Source organism: Mixophyes fleayi, unplaced genomic scaffold (assembly GCF_038048845.1).
Source record: "Mixophyes fleayi isolate aMixFle1 unplaced genomic scaffold, aMixFle1.hap1 Scaffold_46, whole genome shotgun sequence".
NCBI classification, from domain to species: domain Eukaryota; kingdom Metazoa; phylum Chordata; class Amphibia; order Anura; family Limnodynastidae; genus Mixophyes; species Mixophyes fleayi.
The window spans coordinates 309,140-332,789 of record NW_027448146.1 but is presented as its reverse complement, the minus strand read 5'-3'; the positions used below and the strand labels follow the sequence as shown (position 1 = coordinate 332,789).

Here is a 23,650-nt window from a genome sequence, read left to right as displayed (position 1 = left end):
AATGGCGGCTACCCGGGATGGACCTGGGAATAAGCCTGCAAAAGTCTCGGGTCTAATTTCCAAGTCATCAGACCCGGGTAGATGCAGGGACCCCTGTTCACACTGATCCACAACCCGGGTCGTTGGGGGTCACCCCGACAATATCCCGGGTTTTTAGGTCAGTGTGAATGTGGTATTATATTATTTATTTGTTGATATTTTTAATCCAAGGAGTTGTGTCACTGGGGTTTGATTAAATTTACTGCTTCCTCCAATGCTAAAGGACAGTCAAGTAAACATTTTGATCATTGCTGTGAGCAGCGTCAGCCAGAGTAAGGGCTAGTACACACAGGCGTTGAAAGCAGACGTTTAGCATGTATTTAATTTGCTTCAGCAAAGCCTAGGAAACACTCTCTGGCACCAAAATATTGTAAGCAAGTGGACCCTTACACAGACTGACTAATGCTTGTTTCGCTTTACATCAATTTCAGGGATGCCTGCAGAAATCACAATCTATAACAGTCGGTAGCCGTTTTGGGCCACAGATATTGACTGCGATATTGCAGCGTCTATAGCCAGCAGTGAGTTGTCATAGGAGGCTCCTGCCATAGTGATGTACAAATATTTTTATGGCACACGCGTATCTATAAATGAAGAGCATGTGTGTGTGCAAGTACACTGAGCCCATATAACAACCTTACACAGCAGTACATCTTCAATTTATGGTTTCTTTTGCCACATTCAATAAATCAAACTTGAACAGATTAAGTAGCATCTAGATAATACCATCAGCTAATTAGTGGTAATAGTGACCATGAACTGAAATTGAGGAAGAAAACCTACAATCATAACAGCTGCAGCTTCCAGCAGTTTGTGTGGATACCATTCTGCACTAAACATGCCCTCCTTAAAGCTAAGCGGAAGCATAAATATTTTTCAACGTTGTATTATACTGTCCTTTTAAATTCAAGATGTTAGGAGTGATTAGGAAACACCAATATGCTGTACAGTTAAATATGTTTCTTGTAAACACAAAACATAGAGGCCATAGCATTATACATTAGATGTTGAATAATGATGAAAAGTCTGTAAGGTAAAGTTATTAGGCAGAACCTCCTGGGTTACTGAACGAACAGTCATTCAGTTTGATTTAAAAATAAACCCTAAGAAGCCGGAATAAATATGCTTAGATGGACGAGATTGCAATATAACCCCTCTGCTTTAAATGCCAATTGATGTCACACTGCAGTGTAAGCCAATCATGGTCTGCTAATTATAACTGCAACCTATCAGGTTCCAGTCACACTGGGGAGGTTGCTATGCAAGTTACAGGAGTGCATAGCAACCCAACAGCTCTAGTAAAGGACGACATATGGGAACATCAGAGCATAGCACGGGCAGGGAGGAGGTACAATCCTCACCCAGGTCCACATACAAAATAAAACGTAATTTTCATACATAATTATTACATGCCTGTGTAATAAATATGTCCATTAGATTTGCACACATTATTTATTCTACTTATATATCCATCCGAATTTTACATGTTTTAAGAAAGGCAAAAAAAAACCAAACAAGATTTAAAGAAAAAACTCCCAAAACAATGAGCTGGATTTTCAAAATACAAGGATTTTTAAATGAATAACTTCTAATTGGCTAGTGGGGATCCTGCACTGGTAAAGCCTGTACTACTTTTATAATCTTAGCAATTGCTTCTATGCCAGAATAAGGAAGATGAACATACAGCTGTTGTTGTAACGCGGCTCCAAATCTTCAATAATTGCACGTTTCTTCTGTAACTCATTGTTGGCTTCATGAAGCTTCTCTCTGTAATTAGAAGGACAAAACACTTGTTTTTAGAAGTACTAGAAAAGTATAGGGATATTGACACAGTAAGATATGTAAGTAAGATACAGTGAGATATACTAGCATACATTTAAAACAAAAGTCATGATGAGTTATTTTGTTAAGAGGTAGGCACCACGTAACACGTAATGACGTTTGTTCCTTTCTTACGGCCATCTAGACTATGATTTATTGGGTTTTGTAGAGATTAACTGGAGTCTTTTTGAGGAGTTGAACTTGATGGACATGTGTCCTATTTCCCCGTATACAGCTATAATGTGCACAAAATTCTCTTATTCATATATATGCTGACACATACCGATTTATAAAATACTTTTTAATTCAACCGTCCATAATGGAACTTAATAGATGATATACATCAGCAGGTGCCAATGGGATTAGGTGCATAAATCTAGGAACCCCTTTCATCTAAAGACCACAAAACTTTATCTAAAACCTCAAAAACATGGTCAGCTGGTGCATTTTTCATTACAAAAGCGCTGTGTACGCACACTCATCATGTGAACGGGCCCAATACCAGCTTTTGCTCAATAAAGCATTACGTGGTCTTCCTGAGAAGACATGGGGAAATAAGTAACACAGACAGTCCTGGCTGCTCAACATCAGGCGTGACTGTGAGAAATAAATAGGGTCTTCTAATTGGCTGAAGGAAGTTTGAAAGTAATACAGATGGTTTTTAGCACTTACTACATTGCAGATTTCTAAATCGCATCATCACACACTTTGCACCAGAACCTATGGAAAGTCAGTGTCCCACGTGTGTCAAGGTAAATACATAGTCTGATGCATTTCACCACACAGGACCACTGCTAAAATAGTGATTATTGGTCTATGTGAAGAACAGCCATACAATACAGAGGAGTCTACTGAAAAAGCATGACGCATCAAGAGCTCAAGAAAATACTGCCTGCTAGTCCACTCAACGCACTATATGGTGATTCTCCATATGGATCATTTGTCTATATTTATAAATTACAGTAGAAAAAAATACAAAAAGTAAATCTCAGGAGCCTTTAGGCACTTACATGCTCCTGAGCATCCCTATGCAGAAAACAACGATAATATACAAAGAAACTGCTGCAGTAGAAGCACTTTTATACAAAGCATTTTGAGAAAGTACTTACAGATGTTCTTCAAGTTTCTTCTTCAAAAGAAGTGACTAAAAGAAATTAAAAAGAAATATCCACATCAGACTCATTACTAGTTGTAAAATGATAAGTAAAAAAAAAAAGAAAAAAAAATGTATTTAAAACATTATGTATTCAGGTAATATTTGGAATAATTACAATAATGGCAAGAAGAAGTTCTATGACTGTACAACGTTTACGGATCTTTGGCAGAGTTCACGTCATGGTTATCAGAGGCGATTCATTACTTTATTATTAGCCATATATTTTCCTTGAAATACATAAGTGACCATAATGGAAAAGCTATATGGTTTACTACAAATTATCCAGACACATTACTATATATTAATTATTCAATTAAAAATTTCAAATATAAATTGTATATGCCGATACAAATTCTATACACATAAGCCTTTCCCCAATTTAAATAAAAGTTTACAGTTTGTAATAATTTAATCAAAAGTAATCATTACAATCTCCATACTTACTATGGCCTTGTGTGAAGCACAATCCATTCAAGAGAAGCATTGGCAAAGGGATCAAGAAAACAAATTATATTTCCCCCAGACATGACATTGCATACAGACAGTTCACTATGCAAAATGGACTTTAACACCTAGATGTGATACATACAGTTTTACCTTGTTCCACTACATGGCAATAAGTACCCCGATAAAGCCAATCATAGCTATTTAATAGGTCATAGCCATGTGCTAACAAAATATCACTCAATACCTCCAAAGTTCTATAATGGCAGGTTTCCATCGCCACAAAGAAACGCGCATTATCAATCCAAAACACAGGTTTTAAAAACGGTGATAGGGAGAAGGAGAGATTATACGTCAATGTGTATAATAGAAGTTAAAGGGAGACCGATACTACCCCCATTTTACTTCTGACATCACAACATACCAGTGATAAGAATATGAAAATGAAGCACTCGAACATTAAAAGGTGATTTTACTCTATATAATCTGTATAAAGTAAACTATCATCCATCCCTCCCCATCAGAAGACGAGAAAACACCACACACAGCTGGACAGGCCCTCTCCTGCAACATGACACACAGCTATTGTCCCCACATCCTCTCTGTGAACCTCTGATATCTCAACACTCGCTACAGATATTCAAACACATTGTTTAATTGGTGAAAAATGCTGCTGATGTTTGACTAGTGGGAGCCACGCAATTTCAACATAAACAGCTGTGGCTTCACCACTTGAAATCATGGTGGTTTCATACAAACGGCATACCAAGTATATCCTGTTTTACTACACTACTCACGTTAACCATTTAGATTTGCACTCAACCCACTAATCATACCAAAACACATCCCATTTACTTTTGTGGCTCAATCCCATCCTCTTTCATACAGGTGCACAAAATGTAGCTCTCCCACCCTGACAAGATGGACAGCACTAAACCAGAGCATGCATGATTGATTATACATAGACCAGAAACTATAATTCAGTCTGTGTGGGCTGCACTTACATCTTCTGCTTTTGCTCCTTGCTCTTGTAATGATTTCTGAAGCTCTTCCACTTGTGACTGTACTTCTAACAGTCTCTGATTCCCCAGTCTATGCACGAAAATGTGAATACATCAAAGTTAGAGAAAATGAACAGCAACAACACAAGCTAGCAAAGCAACATCTGGTCTCTTGTACCTGTTTTCTGTCTCCAGCTCATTTTTCCTCATGTTTGCATCATCAAGCAAGCTTTGCAACAAAGATATTTTTTCATTGTCTGATCCTTCTTGATTAATTTTTAGCATCTTATTTTCATGCTGAAGACGAATTAGCTTCTCCCTAAATCAACAGAACATTTGTTACTGAAACTGGAAATGGAAAACAAAAATGTGACATTTTGCAATTAACTTTACTTGCAGTAAAGCGTATAGTACTTTTCCCGCAATATATTAAATGGCTATTGTGGCTTTTTTCCATCGTACATACGTTGATAAATGAAATTGTAAAAAAATTACTTGTAAGGAAATTTTCAAACATACATAGCACAGCTTAACTGCATCAAAACAGGCTTCAGGAACATTAATGTCTTTGCTTAACAACTCATAAAAACTATCACCAGAGGCGTAGGAATAGTGCAGCAACCAACTCTATCCACGCAAAGAAATTGCACTGTCACTTTGAGCAGCCGCTGAAGCTTAGTTTAATGAATGAGAAGCAGACAGAGTGTTAGTGACTTATGACAACACAGGCAAATATCAACAGCTGACCGGATGGAAAATGTGCACATGGATACTTTTAAGGATGGTAGAGAGAATTGATAACGGACCCGAAACTTAGATTTTTTTACAATGCCCTTAAGCTACAGCACTGCAACAGCTTTAGTAGAGTAAAGAACAACCAAAGAAGATACGCAACAGAACAGTCTACTGCATATTTGTCTGAGGACCGACATGTGTGCACATTGCATGTTAGTGTAGTGTAGAAAAGATAAAAGAACCCATAAAAAGTGAAGAATGAGATATTACTCAGACAGGTTTCTCAATGAGCAAAAAGCCAAATTACACTTACTTTATTTCAGGTGTAACAATTTCTGCAGCCAAGCTGTCTGCCGGTTCCTGGTTACCTAATGGCATAAACCCTATCAGAGTAAAATACCAAAATAAAAATTAATGATCAGGCAAATTGAAAAAAAAAAAGTGAATGTTGGTGTGACAATGGCACAGAACTGTGAGTACAGATAATAAGACTATGTGAGTGTATTATGTACAACACATAGATATGTTACCTGCTGTGGTGAGCTGACCTTCTTGAGCCTGCACACATCTCAGCTCTTCAATGGTTTCTTTCAGAGAGTCGCGTTCTGACCTTAGTCTCTGATATGTTACAAAGGAAAGATAAATAAGGTATACATTAGGGCAATCTGAAATATCTCACAATGGAACCGATATGACTCAGAAGCATGAAATCTCTGTATGGAGCTATACAAACAACAGACAATAAGACATGCTGAAGATGTATTTGTAGATTTTATACTGAAGTAGTGTAAGCAAAAAAAAAAGATTCCAATAGGGACATTTTCCCAATAAAACAAATGAACAGAAGCTTTTATAGCAAAGATGATTTTATATTTAGTATATGCACAATTAGTTGAACCTCAGAAAAAAATAATTATTAATTCTTATCTTCTTTAATGTCTCTTGCATTTTACTTTTTAGTACCCTAGATATTTTATGGCCATGCCTCAAGTTTTGCTAGAGTGGACAGATCAGTAAATTCAGGGGGTTAACGCAACATTTGAGGCCATCTATGGCTATAACAGGCCAACATCGCCATCTACTGGACATTTCTCCCAGCTGAGACTATAAAGTGAAATGAAATAAATGTAGCCTTTCATTTTCTATTGTAATGTATATTTATATTTTCCTTGGCCCTAAAAAGGACCTGTTCTCTGAACTGTGTTATTAATTACTACAAGTAATTTCAGTGGAAAAAATATAATGTTCTTTTCTAACTCAATTTCAGTGTGAAGTACTGTTGATAATACAGACACATTTGTACAAAAATGTTTAAATGTCACAAATATTTGCAGCCACCAGAAACACTGCGAACTTCCTGCATTCCATCCAAGGTTACAGTGCTTTTAAGGTGTTTGGGGCTCTTTTCTAGCTAACAAACATTCCAGCCTCTTTGTGTTTATAGATGGACAAAAAACATGATTCACTCTAGTAGTGTAGATAAGTGGTTATAAGCAGAGGCTAATCCTTTAGCAGTCACCATATTTAGGCTTTGAACTCAGTGGCGTTTCTTCTGTGCATTGTGCTAGTACAAAGCATGTAACTGGGTCTGAAAATGGAAAATTCCAAAGACCCTGTGTCACGATATTACTCACATTTCAGAGAGTACACAAGTGAATGTATTGGGGAGGCCTACGTAACCTCAAATGACCTCCCAAACCCTAGTAAAACGCTAGCATATTTGCATTTCAGATGCAGTTTCACTGGCATTTGTTCTTATTTATTTTAATGCATAAGAAATGAAAGTGGGTATGAGGTCTACATACCCCAACACCTGAAAACTTAAATATGTCATGAAATGCACTACAATGCTCAGCAATTCCATCATTTACAAAGGCTGAGTGAAAATATGACCACATTTTAATTACAGATTACAAGAGTCCCGCGTACTGGTTGTCCAGTATGAAGAAAATTAGCAGTGTTGCTTCAATGCTGCTAAAAACAAAATGCTACTTACATCCTTTTCTTTTTGTAAGCTGTCAATTTTTTCTTTCAGTCTTTTGTATTCAAAATCCAGTTTGTCTGCTTTTTTAGATTCTTCTGAGAGTCTATTCTGCAGCTCAACAACCTGTTTACCAAGTGGCACATGCTGCATTAGAAAGGAAAACAGTGGCGCAATTGTTTATACAAAACTAGAAGCTGTAGATGTACCTGTCTCTTGTAGGTTTCAAGCTGACTGCGAGCAGCGTTTGCTTTCCTAAGCTCTTCTTCTAGGCCGACTGTATTTTGCATGTACATAGTGTTTTTTTCCTCTAGCAGCTTCACCTGCCTTCGTAAATCCCCAAGATCCTCCAGTTTTTTCTTATAGGACTCTACTTGACCCTCTAACTTTGCTACTTTATCGGAAGAGTGCCTGAAAACAACACGCAACAAAACATTAGCACAACATGGTCTCTGTAAGAAATCAATAGCAGTCAACAACACACATACACGTTCCAATTCTTCAACAGACACTATATCTAATCCAAAATAAAGAAGCGCCTTGTAACCTAGTGAAGGCAAATCGTACTAAATGGACTCTGCCCCTAAATGTATCCAATATAGCTAATGAACTACTAGGAATCGTTCTAGTAAAAATAAAACCATGACAGAGGATGGAAAACAGTTCAAGCAGTGAAGCATACAGTAAACAGTCAAGAAAGTGCTATCATGACTATGGCCTGCACCACACTATTTAAAGCAAGCCATGCAATTTAATATTGTGTATTTGCCTACTTGTCTGACTTGCACTGTACAGACAAATGTATTTTATATCTGTATGCACTTTAATAATCAGTGTCAGTTGGCTTATTTAAGAAAATACAATCATAACTATTTTTTCAAGGTATTAAAAAAAAATTGTTCTGATGACAATTGAAAACCATTCAGATGATGAGGAGTGCTGCAAAAACCACATGTGAATGACATAAATGATCAAACATGGTTTTATACCGTAGAACATCCATTTCATCTTTCAGCGACTGTGCTTCGTCTGCCAGCGTGGTTAAATCCTCATTCTGTTGTTTTAAATCTGTGATCTCCTTCTCAAGCTCTTCACAGCGTATCCTGTAATCATCTTTAGATGCTTCAAGCCTATAAAAAATGAAAGAGACGCAATGCTTTTGTTTACAATCGCAAGTAAAAAAAAAAAGAAAAATCTAAAACATTTAATAAAATATATTAAACAATGAATGCTTAACCCAGCGCACAACTTCAATTACACAGAGTTACTGGTAGCATCCACAAAAATACATTAAATGCAAAAGTGTCAAGATCAAAAGTCTAAGCGTATATGATATCTCTGGAAGACAATCTGCTTTGTTGATGACACGACTGTATTTTGGGATTTAAATATTCATGAAACCTATTGATGATTGTGTGGAGAGTGACAAAAATTAGAAATATTAAATAGATTAAAAATCAAGAACGTGATAAACCGGAATATATTGGACATAGGTTTGCGATTCATGTTTTTTTGTTACATAGCAATATATTTTGCAAATCGATTACGTTTTATAAGCAATTGCATATGTACTGCCAACAGTAATGTAGCAGTGATGAAAGTGCGATTATCCAACGCTATGCTCTAGAGCATACCTGCCCCCAAATAGGGAAGGGGGAAGGAGTTCATGCTTATGAAGGCAGTCAACTCATGAATATAAATAAACACTGCCACCAATGATGTTACAGACTTTCACCATATCAGCTAGAGTCAGATAGGGCAGTTCAATAGTAGAAAACTGGAAACAAAGAAAAATGATCATATAGATAATAATGGAACTGAAAAAAAAAATTCTAATGATTACATAAATAGGCTCATAAAATAATAGAATAAAAATGTATAATAAAGCAAAGCCACATATCATACCTAAATGTTTCTTCTTGCAGCTGTTCAAGCTGTGTCTGAAGCTGTAGGTGTCTTCTTCCTGCAGGGCTGTTGGGGTCTTCTAGAGAATCAGACTGGTTTAAGCGCTCCATAAGAACCTGGTTCTCAGCAAGCAAACTGCTCTTCTCTTCCTGGAGGCCTGCAACCTTAAATACAGACAGAGGCTAAATTATAGTGGAAGATAGCGTTTCCTGTACAATCCATGGTGCATGCCAGCCACACACAGCAGTCATGTCAGTGGCATAAGTGTTTATACAATAATCTTGTGGCATCAAGACCTTTGTTGCTGTGTAGTTATGCTTCAAATGCATTATATGGTTAAAACATACCAAACAAAAAGCCAATCCAACAAATAAATATGTATACACCGCTCTTTCTTACTTCCATTAAGAGTTTTACTTTAGTTATAATCACAGGCGTGAATTTCAATACACATCAAAGTGTTGTGGTTCTTAATTACTTACGTCAGACGTATAAAAAAATAGCAACAGGATTACAATTTTCTACTACTGCCCATTATAATTGGATAACTACGCCTGCATTGGCTGGGGCTCTAGGTCTAGAGCCCTGTGCAGTGACAAAGCAAAAAGGCATCATCATATTGAAAGATTATGTGAATAAGATTACCATTATCAACTATACCATCATTGCTTCCTTAAATTTGTACAACTAACTTACAGCCAGAAACACCTTTCATCTGTACTAAACAAAAAGGTTGGTCTATTGGACTCCTATGCTACAAATGATTGCAAGTGAAGATATCCAAACCCAAAGTTGATTTATTTTAGTCTTCTTATTAAATGACTAACGTCACACCGACTCACTGTTTATCATTAATAAAAACATCTGTGTATTTGGAAAGCACAAAACATGCTATTGTATATATTACCCCTACTGAACTCTCTTCATGTATTAGTGCTTGACTACCATAGGACAATGCTAATGTTCTGAAATATTTTATTAACAATGTAATATGCAATATTAGTATATGTGAATAAAAGAGAAATAAATAAATAAAACAGTGCATATGCAAACCAAAGCATAAATGTGTTAGTAAATGGTGATGCTGTGGTGTGGACATTCACAACTTTACCCTTTCTTCTAGCTCATTACATTCATATTTCAGTTTATCTCGCTCCTCTTGGACATAGTACACCTTTATTTGCATAGAAAGCAAAATAAGATTGGTTAACAGTCTATTATGTTCTGTATGCTCATTATGTCAAGAACTGGGCATGTGACCAGGACTAACGGCCTATCTCTGAAAGGTTACTAGCGTGTCACAGGTTCCGCACAGCAGTTGCAAATTTGTAAACATGGCAATTTGTTGTGGAATTCTATTATATGGTTTCAGTTGAAAAAGAAAGAAATAAAGATTTCTACGCTAGATATTTTTTACCAGGTGGTTGCACACTATTTTACTGGCTTTGGATGCTTATTAAATTACTACTTTTTCTTTGAAAAAGCCTCTTAACAAACCACCACGAACTGACAAGATACTTAATCGGTTGCAAGAGACTTTCCAGAAACAAGAAACTTGCCACTTTTATTTCCTGTGCACTGGGCAATATTGCATTTACTGTATGTAAATATGTTTAAAGGAACATGAAGTTAAATGTTTGGACTAGTTGTTTCCCTGGCTACATTTCAGGAATCGTTAAATATATACAAATCCTGTTCACTTTGCCATTTTTCATGTCTTTATATGGCCACATAACTTTTGTATTAGTTAGAGAATCCATATACTCTGATAACTGGTCAAATATAATGCACATGCAGTATTTTAGGATTAATGTCAGATACTAAATTATTTTATATAAATAGATATAACCCTCATTTGGATTAAAAAGTAGAATGGAGCAAAGCAAAGAATAATAAACTAAAGTAAAAAGAATTAAGCAAAACAGTATAAGCAACAGGAAAAAAGTTGAACACACTGCTCCTATGTCAATGCCACTCAATTGGTCCCCAAACATTCCATTTTAAGGAAAACCATGGAAGACACAAAGAAATCCTTATATTTTACATGTTACCTACACTTTGAAACAATGGTCAAAGTGGAAATTTAGAAGTAGCGGTATGGAAAATCTAATGGCAATGTACGTGAATGGAGTTTGATAGTTTTACAATTATTATTAACCTTTATTTATAATGTGGTCCACAGTGCTGTACAGAGGGGGCAAACAATGCAAGCATAGTAAGACCGTACAATACAGTAAACACATAACTCTACAATCCTCAACACAGCTACTGATAGTCTATATTGGTAATGGCGCTCAAGGGGTATATTCAGCACAAGCCGAAACCTGTGCCCATTAATGCGGGTGCAACTAACAGGTTTAGAGCCACTGAAAGAGGTGCAAAGACAATGGAGGAGTGGAGTCAAGGGGCAAAGGAGGAAGTGCACAGTGAGGCTGCTGAGCAAAAGTTATAGGTAGTAAGAACAGGAGAGAAGAGGGCCCTGCTCGCTAGAGCTTAAAATTTAAAGGGAAAGGGGCAGACAAATGGTTGACACATGGAGGTGAGGCAGTGTAAAGAAATCTGAGGGCAAGGTATGCTCTATGGTGAAATGGTTAAGCGGAGGACTGGTAGGGTTATGAACAGGTAGGTTTTCAACAACCGTTTGTAACTCGACAGGCTAGGGGATAGTCTGATAGATCGAGGGAAATTGTTCCAGTGGTAAGGTGCACACAAGAGAAATCTTGAATTTGGGAGTGGGATGTGGTTACCAAATGGAAAGAAAGGCGATGGTCATTCGCTGACCGGAGAAGGCAGGATTGCGTATGTATGGGGATGAGGTTGGAGATGTAGGAAGCAGTGGAGTTGGAGAGGGCCTTGTACGTGAGGATGAGGAGTTTGAAGAGGATTTTGTAGGGGGAAGGGGAGCCATGGTAAGGCATGACAGAGGGGGGGCAGATGTGGAACGACAAGAAAGGAAGATAAGTCTAGCTGCAGAATTAAATATAGATCAAAGAGGAGCAAGATAGAAGCAGGGGAGGCCAGTAAAGAGAAGGTTGCAGTAGTCGAGACGAGAAATGATCAGAGAGTGAATATGAGCTTTGATGGCATTCTGGGAGAGGATGAGTCTGATAAGAGCGATGTTGCGGAGCTGTTAGTGACAATCAAAGCAGAAGTAGAACAGGCGGCATGGCATACCACCGTATACACTTCGATCACTGCTTCTAACAGGAAATGCATACAGGAGAGAGTAATTTTTCCATTTTATTTTAGCTGAGTGAACCATACAATATTTGGTAGAGAGAGTAGGCTACATAATTTTGGCGACTGAATATAGGAATTTCATTGCTTGTGATGTGATTGACACACAAAAATATTCCTATTGTACAAAAATACTAACCTGCATGTCTAGTTCATGGCATCGCTGAGCGATTTCTTCTTTTGCTGCTAATGCATCATTCAGTTCTTCCGTAGTCTTCTTTAACTATTTGGTATGATGCAAGCATGAATCAGTTAAGAACAAAACCAATACCTGATGTCTTTAGAGAATTGTGTCTCACAGTATAGAGAGATGTATTAGAAACTCTTGGTGCCCAAAAGTCTAACATAACATAAAAGTAGATGGATACCTGTCGGTCAAGCTCAGCATAAGCATCTGTCCCAAGAGAGACCGGGGTTTCTTTGCTCATCAGCTGCAAATAGAGAGTTATATAGCAATGTCAACCAACAATTGTTTACGCAAACATAATATTATTAATAATAATAATAATAATAATAATAATAATAATAATAAATATCTAGGTGTTTTTTTTGTGTTGCATTTTTTTTAAATGCTACTTATTACAATGCAAATAAAATGTATTTACATGTGTATGTATGCATTTGATATGCTTTTTACAAGCACTAAAAGACATCTCAAATACCAGTGGATACTGAGCCTTAGTTGGCAAAACCCCACTGACTTATAGCTTATGTCAAATATATTCTAACTTTAGCATTGTGTTTAGTCCTTTACCTACAGAGCACTTCCAATTTACAACATCTGTTTGTTTTATCTGTACAGATTTTTTTTATTTATTTATTACAGATATTGAGCCTCATTTAAAGTTAGGAATAAATACAGATACGGAAAACAATATTGCACTATAAGGGAGCCAGTTTAAAATGAATGGACATATTTAAAGTTGGGAGAGAACACTAAATAAGGCCCATTATTTTTTAAGTTTTCTATATAGATCATACGTTTCAAATGCTTTCTATGACATCTTAAACTATATGTATGAACTTGAGTGACATCATAAATTTACCACGCCAGACAAGGACCTCACATCTCTGCAATGTGTTGCTTGTGGACCTTGTTCCTTCTACCATCTAACCCTCAGTCTATGGTTTCATGTGTACCTTCAATCCCCCTCTTCATATCTTGACACTGCTCCTATTACAAGCAGCCTCTAAACAAAATCATATTATTGGACAGGCTCACTGCCTTACACTGGATCAGAACACCCATTCTGTGCACCTTCTAATGATCTGATCAGGTTATTCTATCCTGTCCACTTCAAAATTGGGTACATATGGAATAAAAGGTAATGAAAACTGAACACAAAAAGATGCTCAGCAGTGTTCGCCCCAGAAAATTATGCCAGCCGAGTGGCATTAAGAAGGAGCCGGGTGTGGGGAAGTGTAATATTTCCAATAATAATGAAACATTTTGGATGTTATTGCCCACACCTACCAGGACTGGTCACACAGGTGATCAGTGGTCACACACACTGCTGGCTGTAGTGCAGCCGAGTGGGATTTGGGGGAAATTAATGATAAAACCTGGGATACTATTTTGAGCAGTCTGTGTCAAGTTACTGCTTCTGCTAGATTTCGTCAGGTCATGATTTTTCTTTTACATGGAGCGTATTTCACTCCCAATCGGCTTTCCAAATTTAATGGTGGACAACTGGTTCTATGCCCCAAGTGTGGGAGTGTGAGGGGGGACTTTGGCACATGCTCTGGAATTGCCCATTGGTGTCTTCCTTCTGGAGGGAGGTGGGTGCTTGTATAATACGGTTGGGGGTGGGAGTACACGCTATCACACCAAGATTATGCATATTCGGTTTGGGTAAGAAAGTGGATGGCCCCAGAGGGTCCAGCCCTGAGGGATTGGATTGATCTGGTTAATGACACAGTAGGCCATGAGCGATTCATGTATATTAGCAGAAATTTGCTTGACAAATATGAGAAGATCTGGTATAGATGGAGAATATCTCCGTATGTTAGAGGGATTAAGGGAGGCAGACCTATCTTGAGAGTATTATGTCCGGGGCGGGCACCCAGCCTCCATTATTAAAACTGTTGTTTTGATGCCTTATTGTATGCTGGATGTGGGCGAATTGTACGGGGAGATTATTCCTGTATTGCATGCCAAGTATAGATATGTTTGTATATTCTTTAAATATGTCTGACATTTGATCCTAATCTGTACATATTTGTTGATGTATGAGGTGTTTTGACAATGCATACATGAACTTATGACACTGCTGTTACCCCTGCGTGGGTTTAGTTTTAATTGTCATAAGCCTAATGTGTTGGGCTTTTATGTTAAGTTAAAAAAGAAAATAAATGCAATAATTTTTTTTTCTGACTTAAAAAAAAAACCAACAACAACAACAGCCGGGTGGAGCACCCGGGAAATAGGTGCTGGGGAGAACACTGTTTTCAGTGTTTGAGCAAACTTGCTACTCACACAATTTGTTACAGTTCACTACACAGATCAACTAACCTCTGAAGTCGTTTTTCCTCCAAAATAAAACGCACAACTTATAGTAAATTTGCATTGGTAAAGCTCAAAATCAATAACATAACTTACCTCCTGAATAGCAGTCATCACCATATGCTGGACAGACTCTTCCATCATCATGATGGTTTGGATATATTCTAGAAATATATGATGTACACTTTACATTTAATCTGCTTTTTTAATGCAAACATATTTATACACAATGTAATCCTAACCAGTATCAATGAAATTTGACAAATTAAAATATTTGCTTCTGTAGAGCCATGCTGTCATGGGACTAGTGTCACTTGCCTTATTTTTAAAGTGTTTATAACTGTCTTTCAGGTCAAGCACATCTATATAGTTAGACAACTTAATAAACGTCACCTTGAAGTTCTGTGACCTGTATAAGAACACTCAGCCAATGTATATGTTCTGGACTTCTCACTTACTTATATTTTATAGTGGGGGATTCAATAACCCATAACTAACACTTTACAAGTGTCCCTCTTTTTATGTAGTGGTAAGGGCGGAAATCATAGGGACTTTTGAATAGAGAATATATGAAAGTTGAATACATTTCTGCTAGCATTCCATTGGTTACACAGTCTATAATTTTAAGCTCTGTTAAATACAGCTGTAACTCCTCCAACATCTTTAAGAAGGGGAAATAACACAGGTCCAGGCATTTGAGTTAATGTGACATCACTGTCCTACCCCTGTTTATAAATCACCAAATCAACAGTCTGTATTTCAGCACAGCAAGTCTGCAAGTGGTCAATCACACTATGCCTGCTTATAAAAACCCCTCCCCTAACTTTAATGATGTGGAGTGAAAGGATGCATGGAAGACATGACTGTGTGTGCCAATACTGCACTAAATATTTCATGTATATTATACAGCTCAATAATTCACTGCCTTTGCTGTATATTAATGTCAAATAGTGGATTTACTTTCTCTTTACAAAGCAAACACCTGTCACCATGAACATTCTGGGCACTTTCTTATGATAACCTCAGCAATGATGCTCTGTCAGAGAGAATTGCCACCTATTCAATTTATCCCAAAGATGCCCAAAGTGACTCCTTCAATACCCCACCATCAAACAAAATGTGGGTGGTCAAGTCAACCGAAAAGAGATTTGTTACCATGGTGACTCTTAAAGAATTCCTCCGTGTAAATATAAAACAAAATCAACATCTGCCATATACACCCAATTGTAAAGCGTTACGGAATTTGCTGGCGCTGTATAAATAAATGTTGATGATGATGATACACTCATCAAAATAGCACATCATAATCACATCAATACAAATGTGAGCACGGCCATAGACGCTGTTTATAGCACCGATGCACAAAATGCATGCCACTGGGCCATTTCTTTGTGGCCCCCAGGGAAGCACGAACATAGGCGGACAAAAGATCATGGACAAAAATACTACTGTAGTATTTCTGTCCCAGCGTTCTGTATCTGTACTTATCCCATATTGAGATCTGGCCATTAGTCACAGAGGTCAATCTAGCAACAAAACAGAATGAATGGACTTCACACTAACTCCCTGCCAAATTGTCCCTGGGAGAACTGTAAAACTCTCACGAGCAGGCCCCGCTCTCCCATAGTGTTTTCTTGATATGTAATTATGTAGTATGTATTTATAGAAAATGTGTCACTTTTGTACTTATGATATTTTTTTGTAACCCTTGCTGCCCCTTATAATTAAAAGATAATAACATAAGTGTGCAAGGGAATGTGTTGCTACAGGGGTGGGGAAAATGTGTTACAGGGTAAGGGGCATGACTTTCTCCCGATGCGACGTCAAGACACCCACCACATGGGATGGCCTCTTTCAATCATCCCAGCAAAGAGGCGGTGCACACAAAATAATCTTCCCATTTATAGCATACAGAGCATTGTTTTAACTCGTCAACATTTTGATTACTCCATTTATATTTTTAGGATCTGATACACAAGTCCCATGTGTTTTGCACTTTTCTTAATTCTTTTTTCTCTTTACTGTATGTCTACATCAGACCCACTCGTAGGGCTTGGACACATGAGCACTTCTTACTTTCCACATACATATGAAATGTGTAGAACGCATCAGATTAAAGAACAGAATGGACCCAATTGAATCATACACACTGACTTCTACTATCTGCATTTGCAGAGGCAGCTCGGTGTGCTGCTTTCCATGAACACAGCTCGAACCTTTTCCTTCTGTTCAGATGGAGTGTTTGAACCGAAAGAAAATTATCGACAGTGAAAGTGACTGGAACAGATGCTGAACCAACCCTGTACACATGAAGAAATGAATGGCTATGCATGCATTTATGAGCCGTTCAGATGCTCAGTGTGTACATACCATTAAACAATCACATAAAACTTTTGTGCTGGCAAACCCTGCCTATAAAATCAAAAGTAGATGGAAGAGAAAAATACAGCAGCCATTCCAGAAATAAAAAAACAAAAACAGCAAGGTGGTAGGATAGAAAAGGTCTACGTAGCACGCCCTTTCTGTTTTAGCACTCAGTCTTCTAGACTAAGCCGTGTCTGCTGTTTTGGGGTGACACGTACACCTTACAACAGGTGAATTACCTTGCTTTTGTTCGCATTTTACAGCACAGCCTAAAATAAGCTGGAGCATTCGTCCAAGTTCTGATGCATCAGAATGTTCTCCAACCAAATTCACATCTGGAAGTGTAAAATCATTGATCTGATGGCCTAAAATCTGAAAACAGTATATATTAAATTGTTATTATATCATTTTAAAAGGACACACGTGTTATAAAAGCTTCATTTAAATTTAAAAAGATACAGCAATTTAACATGGAATGTTAAAACATATTAATGTTAACAAAAGGCAGAATCATTTCAACAAAAATACCAATTGAAAATGAATGCTACACTGTAACCCATGGTTACAGTATAGCATGTAAGGTACCTATGGCTGAACATCTCCTCCCAGGATATTCAGCTGTAGCAGTGAACACCGTCCTACATATGTAATATCATGACATTCAGCATTTCAATTCAAGATTTATTTTTTGATTACCTCATGATTGTAATCCAAAATTCCCTTCAAAATCTTCTTCAGATTACTAATCTACAAGAGGAAAATGAGAAGTTAAATGGCTGTATATGCTTTTTTTTTTTTTGAGTGTAATAAATATATATATTATATATAAATAAACACGTGACCAATTGTAAGAGACATACAAAAAGGGTGGAGCCTAAATTAAGCAAGGCCACTGTACTCAGGTGAAATAAGATTCAAAAAAGACCGAGGGCTATTGGTTTGAATTAATATATGTAATTAATTAATCTTGTTTATTATTGTATCTGCTAAGCAAGGTGCAGTCACCAACCCCCAAACAAATCCAAGGACATAAAGGACATAGCACCTGTACTGATTTAAACATAAATCTTGTGCTAAACCTCATTCTCACAAGCAGCCAAGAAAAAGATTACTGCTAGGCTGGGTGAATCTCGCTCAATAGGTCATACTAGTTAACAGGCTCCTGGGTCAGCCAGAATTTAAAAACTGTATTGCATGGGTGCATCTCTAATTAACCCATCAGCCAAACATACAGATAAATTAATATAGTAATTGTAGAAGTAGAAAAAAACCCAGCAAACTTAAGAAATCCTTTATGAAAACTGCTGGACCAACAATTAATCAGCTTACAATATTTTTCTCCTATTTTTTTTTTTTTTATGAATTCTATTCTCTTCCCCTCGACCTTGGGATGATTTAAAGGCTGATGTCAGAACGGTCCAAGAACCAGAAGATATTTTTCTCATTGACCTTCTTTTAAAGTGTGGGTGTCGGGGGCGATTCTGAAGGTTTTTTTGGCTTTTTTTTTTTAGAAGGAAGGAGAGGGGGACATGCAGTAATCAAGAAGAGCTGTATACAACAAGGGAAAGCCACAGTTTATTATGCTGCCTGGTTCCCCTTTTCCATGCCTATTGCAAAGCAAAGTTGGTGCTAAACTGCGTCAAATCAAGAACAGAGGGGGGCGGGGGGGTTGTTATTTGTTTATAATAACAAACAAGGGGGTTTTTTTGAAGGAGGAAGTGGGGATTGCATGTATGCTGTTCATTAAAATTAAATATTGCTGTATGGGTGTGATTATTTCTAACTTACTATGTCAGTATAATGGACAAGATTGTTATGGAACCTTTGTAGACTATATAGCCATCAGAGGGGTAAAAGAGTTGAAATAGCCCCTTCGCTGATAGAAGTTGTAAGGGTTGAGGGTCATCCTAATGTTTTGTTGGGATTATTTGAGTTTTATTGGCCGTGCTAGTCCAATGTCAATTAGAATTGTTTCTTCAATGGGAGGTCATCCTACCAAAGTGGAACCAATGCTGCTAAAAAAAAAATCAAAACAATAAAAGCAGGTGGTAACTGGGCTAATGCACAATATCCTACAGTGACGTTTAGCAGGATCTTGATGTTGCTGTTACACGAAATGAGAACAGTTTTAATTTATTAATGAAAAACACAAATCCTATTAGCTTACTGTATAGGGATAGTTTTCAATCCACTCCTATTTCTACCCTAAGAGCCAACTCATACCTTCTACTGTTAAGCATTGCTTTTAGGCCTATAAAAGGCTGTTTACAAATCACTCCAGAAAGGAGAGGAGAGAAATGATTTAGAATGTGACACAGAGGTAGAATTATTTAAACTACTAAGAAACAAAACCCTACTCTAAGAAATCAGTAAGTGACAAGAGAATTAGTTACATGGGACACTTCAGATAAATCCTCTTATCAAGAAAACCGTTTTGAAATATTGGCACATCACACACGCTGACCTTCCATATGGTAAATATTTAAAGATAAGCATGTACTAGACAGAAAAATAAACATTTACTGGCAGCCAAAAATAATGGGATATTTCCTGGTTATAATTGCCAAAGTTGTTCTGCAATTACTTTAGTGTACAGTAGTGTGGTAGTGTGCAGCATCCAACTCACGGTACCTCTATTCCATGAAGAATCTTTTTTATATGTAATTTTACAGGCATAAAGTTGTTCAAAATGCCCATGTAGGAAAGTATTCAAGGTCCGCAAAAGTAAATTAGAATGAGCATAGATCAGTTTTTCGATTATAATTTATTTTTTTTTAAAAATAATAGAAAGTTGAAGGAGAGAGTGGGAAATACAGATATTTATAAGAGCAAAAGTGAGAAGGATACAGCAGTAGCTAAACATTTCAAATCTATGAGACTATGGGGCAGATTTAATTAGCAACTCATAGAGCTGCGAGTAGAAAATTTGCAGAGAAATTCTTAAGAACTACGCGGCTAATTCAATCTACCCCCATGTGTCAGAATTATGATGAGGACATTACGAATTACCTTTCTGACATTAAAACGCAAATTGATACAAAGCGAGGTTTACCGAATTATGAAATTAAATGCAGGACTTGTCCTTCGCACTTTAAGGTTAAAAATGTTTTAAATCCAGTATAACCAAAGGTACTCGCAGTTGTTATCTTGTGTCAGGGAGATCAATTCAGTAAACTTGTTTAATGCAAGTTTCAATGGAGCATGTGGCATTCAAAAAGCAACAAATCTACGGCACGTCTAACATCACAAGTGGGTAAGGGACCATTGCAGCAAATTGTTTCCATTTTCAAAAGTCCATTTCCGTGTTTTGTACCATCATAAAAATGTTAATACAACTTTCAAAATTGAGGCCAGAGCGTATAATATGTTACCGTTACAGGTACTACTATAGTTCAATTACGCACATTTTAAATTGTTGTTTTTTACATGATGGACAATATAAAACCAGTATTAACTATGTACAAGACTGCATACCAATAAAGGCAAAATAGTCCTCAAAAATTACCTTGAGCCGCCAGTTGTCGCCCACATCAGTTTTAATCCGTATTAACCAGTTTTCATCAAAGTATGCTGGGTCACTGTTAAAGAAAATCACATTCCATAAAACTTTTTGTGAATCACTGGTATAGTTAATGGAAACTGAACAAGAAGCAAAAAATAGTAGCTCTATTTAAACAACTGAATATCCTTTGATGAGGCCCTGACTTTTCAAATCATTCACCCAATTCTTCAGATATCAACAAACTAATCTCCACTTGAAACTGAACATATAAAAAAGGTCCTATTTCATTATTATGTACTGCAAATATGGTCTATGTGTAGAAAAAAAAAAAAACACTTAGCTTTTTGAGGCAAAAATTGGATTTTTGTACCTACGTAAAATCCGTTTCTCTTAGTCCATTGGGGGACACCGGCGACATTGGGGTATAGAGTAGGGACAGGTTGAACTGGCACTTTAAACTTCTGTTTAACTAAGCCCTAGCTCCTCCCCCTCTATACCCCCCTTCCTGCTAGCCTCAGTTTATGTTTAACAAAGCCCACAGAAAGCAGAGAGAGAGAAAACAAGAAAGGAGAGAAAACAAGAAAAAAGAGAATAAAAATAACAAAACAACAACATTCCCTTAACTACAAGACAACATGTCAAACAGTAGGAGAAACCAGAGCGTTAATAAGGGTGGGCGCCCGGTGTCCCCCAATGGACTAAGAGAAACATATTTTACGCAAGTACAAAAATCTCATTTTCTCTATCCTCCTTTGGGGGACACCGGGGACATTGGGGACATCCCAAAGCTGCCTCACGGGAGGGAACGCTCAGAAGAAATGACATGAAGCACCTTTCTTCCAAAACTTGCATTCTTGAATGCAAAGACATTAAACTTGTAAAACCTAGTGAATACCACGTGGCCATCCTACACAGCTGTTCACTGGAGGCACCATGGCAAGCCGCCCAAGGAGCACTTACAGACCTTGTAGAGTGTGCCCGCAAATTATCTGGGACAGGCCCACTATAAGCCTGCAAGCAATAGTCACCTTAAAAGCTGGCCAACCTCTCTTGTGAGCATCATAGAGAATCAAAACATCCTCAGTCTTGCGCACATTCTGAGACCTTCGCACATAAATGTGTAAGGCTCGGAAAACATTGAGATAACGAATAGAATCATCGTCAGAGCAGGAATGACAATGTCTTGATTTAAATTAATTCTAGAAAGGACCTTAGGAAGAAAAGAAGGCTTGGTTCGAAGAACTGCCCGGTCTTCATGAAAAACAAGAAGAGGAGACTTTCAGAGCTTGCTGCTTTATCTTGCAAGTCTTCGTGCCGTAGATATGGCCAAAAGGAAGACCGTGTTGCAGGTCAGAAATTTGAATTCCACTGTATTCAAAAGGCGGATGCTGTAAAGCATTCAACACCAAATTCAAATCCCATGGTGCTACCGGAGGAATATATGGAGGTTGTACATGGAGCATGCCCTGAATGAAAGTGTGCACATCAGGTATGACAGTGAGTCTTTGTCAGGCGCCGCTCGGCGGCCGCCCGCCCGTCCACACAGAACGTCTGGTTGCCTAGCAACCAGACGCGTCACTTCCCCTTCCGCCCGGCCGGCCAGCTCAGACCCAGAAGCGTCCCCGTTGCTAGGCAACGGGACGCTGCATGAAGAGAGCGCTACGGCGCTGCAAGATGACTAGCGCTACGGCGCTACAGCTATGACAGCACCACTAGTGCTGAGGGCATTGGCTAGCAGCACTATTTAAGTCCCTCTGACCTCACCTCCTGTGCCAGAGTTTCAGGTCCTTTCCTGTCCTCCAGCGTTCCAGTGTTCCTGTGTTTATCTGTTTCCTGACCCTTGCCTTCCTCCAGTTTATTGCCGTTTGCCTGTGACCCTTGTGACCCGGATTGCCTTGACTACCCCTTTGGATCTCCCTTTTGTACCTCGCTGTCAGAACGTTATCGACCCGGCTTGATTCACACCCCGTTCGGATTCTCCTTGTGTACCTGCATTGCCCGCACCGTTGCTGAACCCGCCTGTCTGACATTCCTCTCGTGCTTCGCTATCTGACTCGTGGAAGGACCGCGACCTGCGTGTTTCCTGCAGCCAAGAACACCAGGGGCACGTTAGACTCCGCGCCTTCCTCCGAGTAGTGCCAACGATAGCAGGTACGCTATACTAGTCGTGACAGTAAACTCTGGCCATGACTACCGAAGGAACGGGGGAACCCTCAGCCCGGGACCTTCTCATTCATTTGGCTCAGCGAGTAGAACAGCAAGAAGCAGCCCAAGCACATCTCCTACAATGTGTTCAAGGTATCGCTACACGCTTCGATGCCTTACAAGGCTCCCTGCCTGCTGCTCCTGCCATTACCACCGCCCCAGGGGCGTCCGCTAGTGTGGTTACTGTATCCACTGCAACTTCTGGCATGCGTATCCCCACGCCTGAAAAATACGATGGAGATCCCAAGAAATGCAGGGGTTTCTTGAACCAGTGCTCCATCCAGTTTGAGTGCAATGCAGGAGCATTTCCTTCAGAGCGAACGAAGGTGGCGTTTATGATCTCCCTCCTGAGTGGTCAAGCACTAGCCTGGGCTTCGCCTTTGTGGGAAAATGGAGACCCTCTTCTTAATAACACCGGCTCCTTTATTGAAGCTTTCAGGAGAGTCTTCGATGACCCTGGGAGAGTAGCCTCTGCGGCCACCAGCTTGCTGAACCTGCGTCAAGGCAACTTATCTGTTGGGCAATATGCCATCCAGTTCCGGACCTTAGCGTCAGAGCTGAAATGGAACAATGAGGCGCTGGTCGCAACTTTTTGGCAAGGTCTAATCGACCGTATTAAGGACGAATTAATTTCTCGGGATCTTCCCTCTGATCTTGATACCCTAATTGCGCTATGCATTAAAGTAGACCTACGTTATCAAGAATGCACCCAGGAACGTCCTGTCTCTAAGCGGGTGGTTCCTCGTTTGGCTCCTCA

The 23,650-nt window shown here is 38.5% G+C and overlaps 1 protein-coding gene across 3 annotated transcripts in view; it reads right to left on the bottom strand.

Moving 5' to 3' along the window:
* Positions 1–23,650, bottom strand: part of LOC142134216 (protein Hook homolog 3) — a 61,793-nt gene that overhangs the window by 15,403 nt on the left and 22,740 nt on the right. For 2 of the 3 annotated variants that reach the window (XM_075194539.1, XM_075194540.1), the window contains exons 3-18: positions 20,692–20,764; positions 17,883–17,933; positions 17,426–17,558; positions 14,919–14,986; positions 12,688–12,750; positions 12,459–12,542; positions 9,083–9,246; positions 8,167–8,307; positions 7,387–7,588; positions 7,193–7,303; positions 5,727–5,814; positions 5,510–5,579; positions 4,640–4,780; positions 4,465–4,552; positions 2,970–3,004; positions 1,724–1,806 (exon numbers count right to left, since the gene is read on the bottom strand). In XM_075194539.1, the coding sequence (XP_075050640.1) occupies positions 1,724–1,806; positions 2,970–3,004; positions 4,465–4,552; positions 4,640–4,780; positions 5,510–5,579; positions 5,727–5,814; positions 7,193–7,303; positions 7,387–7,588; positions 8,167–8,307; positions 9,083–9,246; positions 12,459–12,542; positions 12,688–12,750; positions 14,919–14,986; positions 17,426–17,558; positions 17,883–17,933; positions 20,692–20,764 (1,595 nt within the window). Of the gene's footprint in view, positions 1–1,723; positions 1,807–2,969; positions 3,005–4,464; positions 4,553–4,639; positions 4,781–5,509; positions 5,580–5,726; positions 5,815–7,192; positions 7,304–7,386; positions 7,589–8,166; positions 8,308–9,082; positions 9,247–10,193; positions 10,257–12,458; positions 12,543–12,687; positions 12,751–14,918; positions 14,987–17,425; positions 17,559–17,882; positions 17,934–20,691; positions 20,765–23,650 lie in introns of all 3 variants that reach the window. The other variant, XM_075194538.1, reaches the window with a different exon arrangement.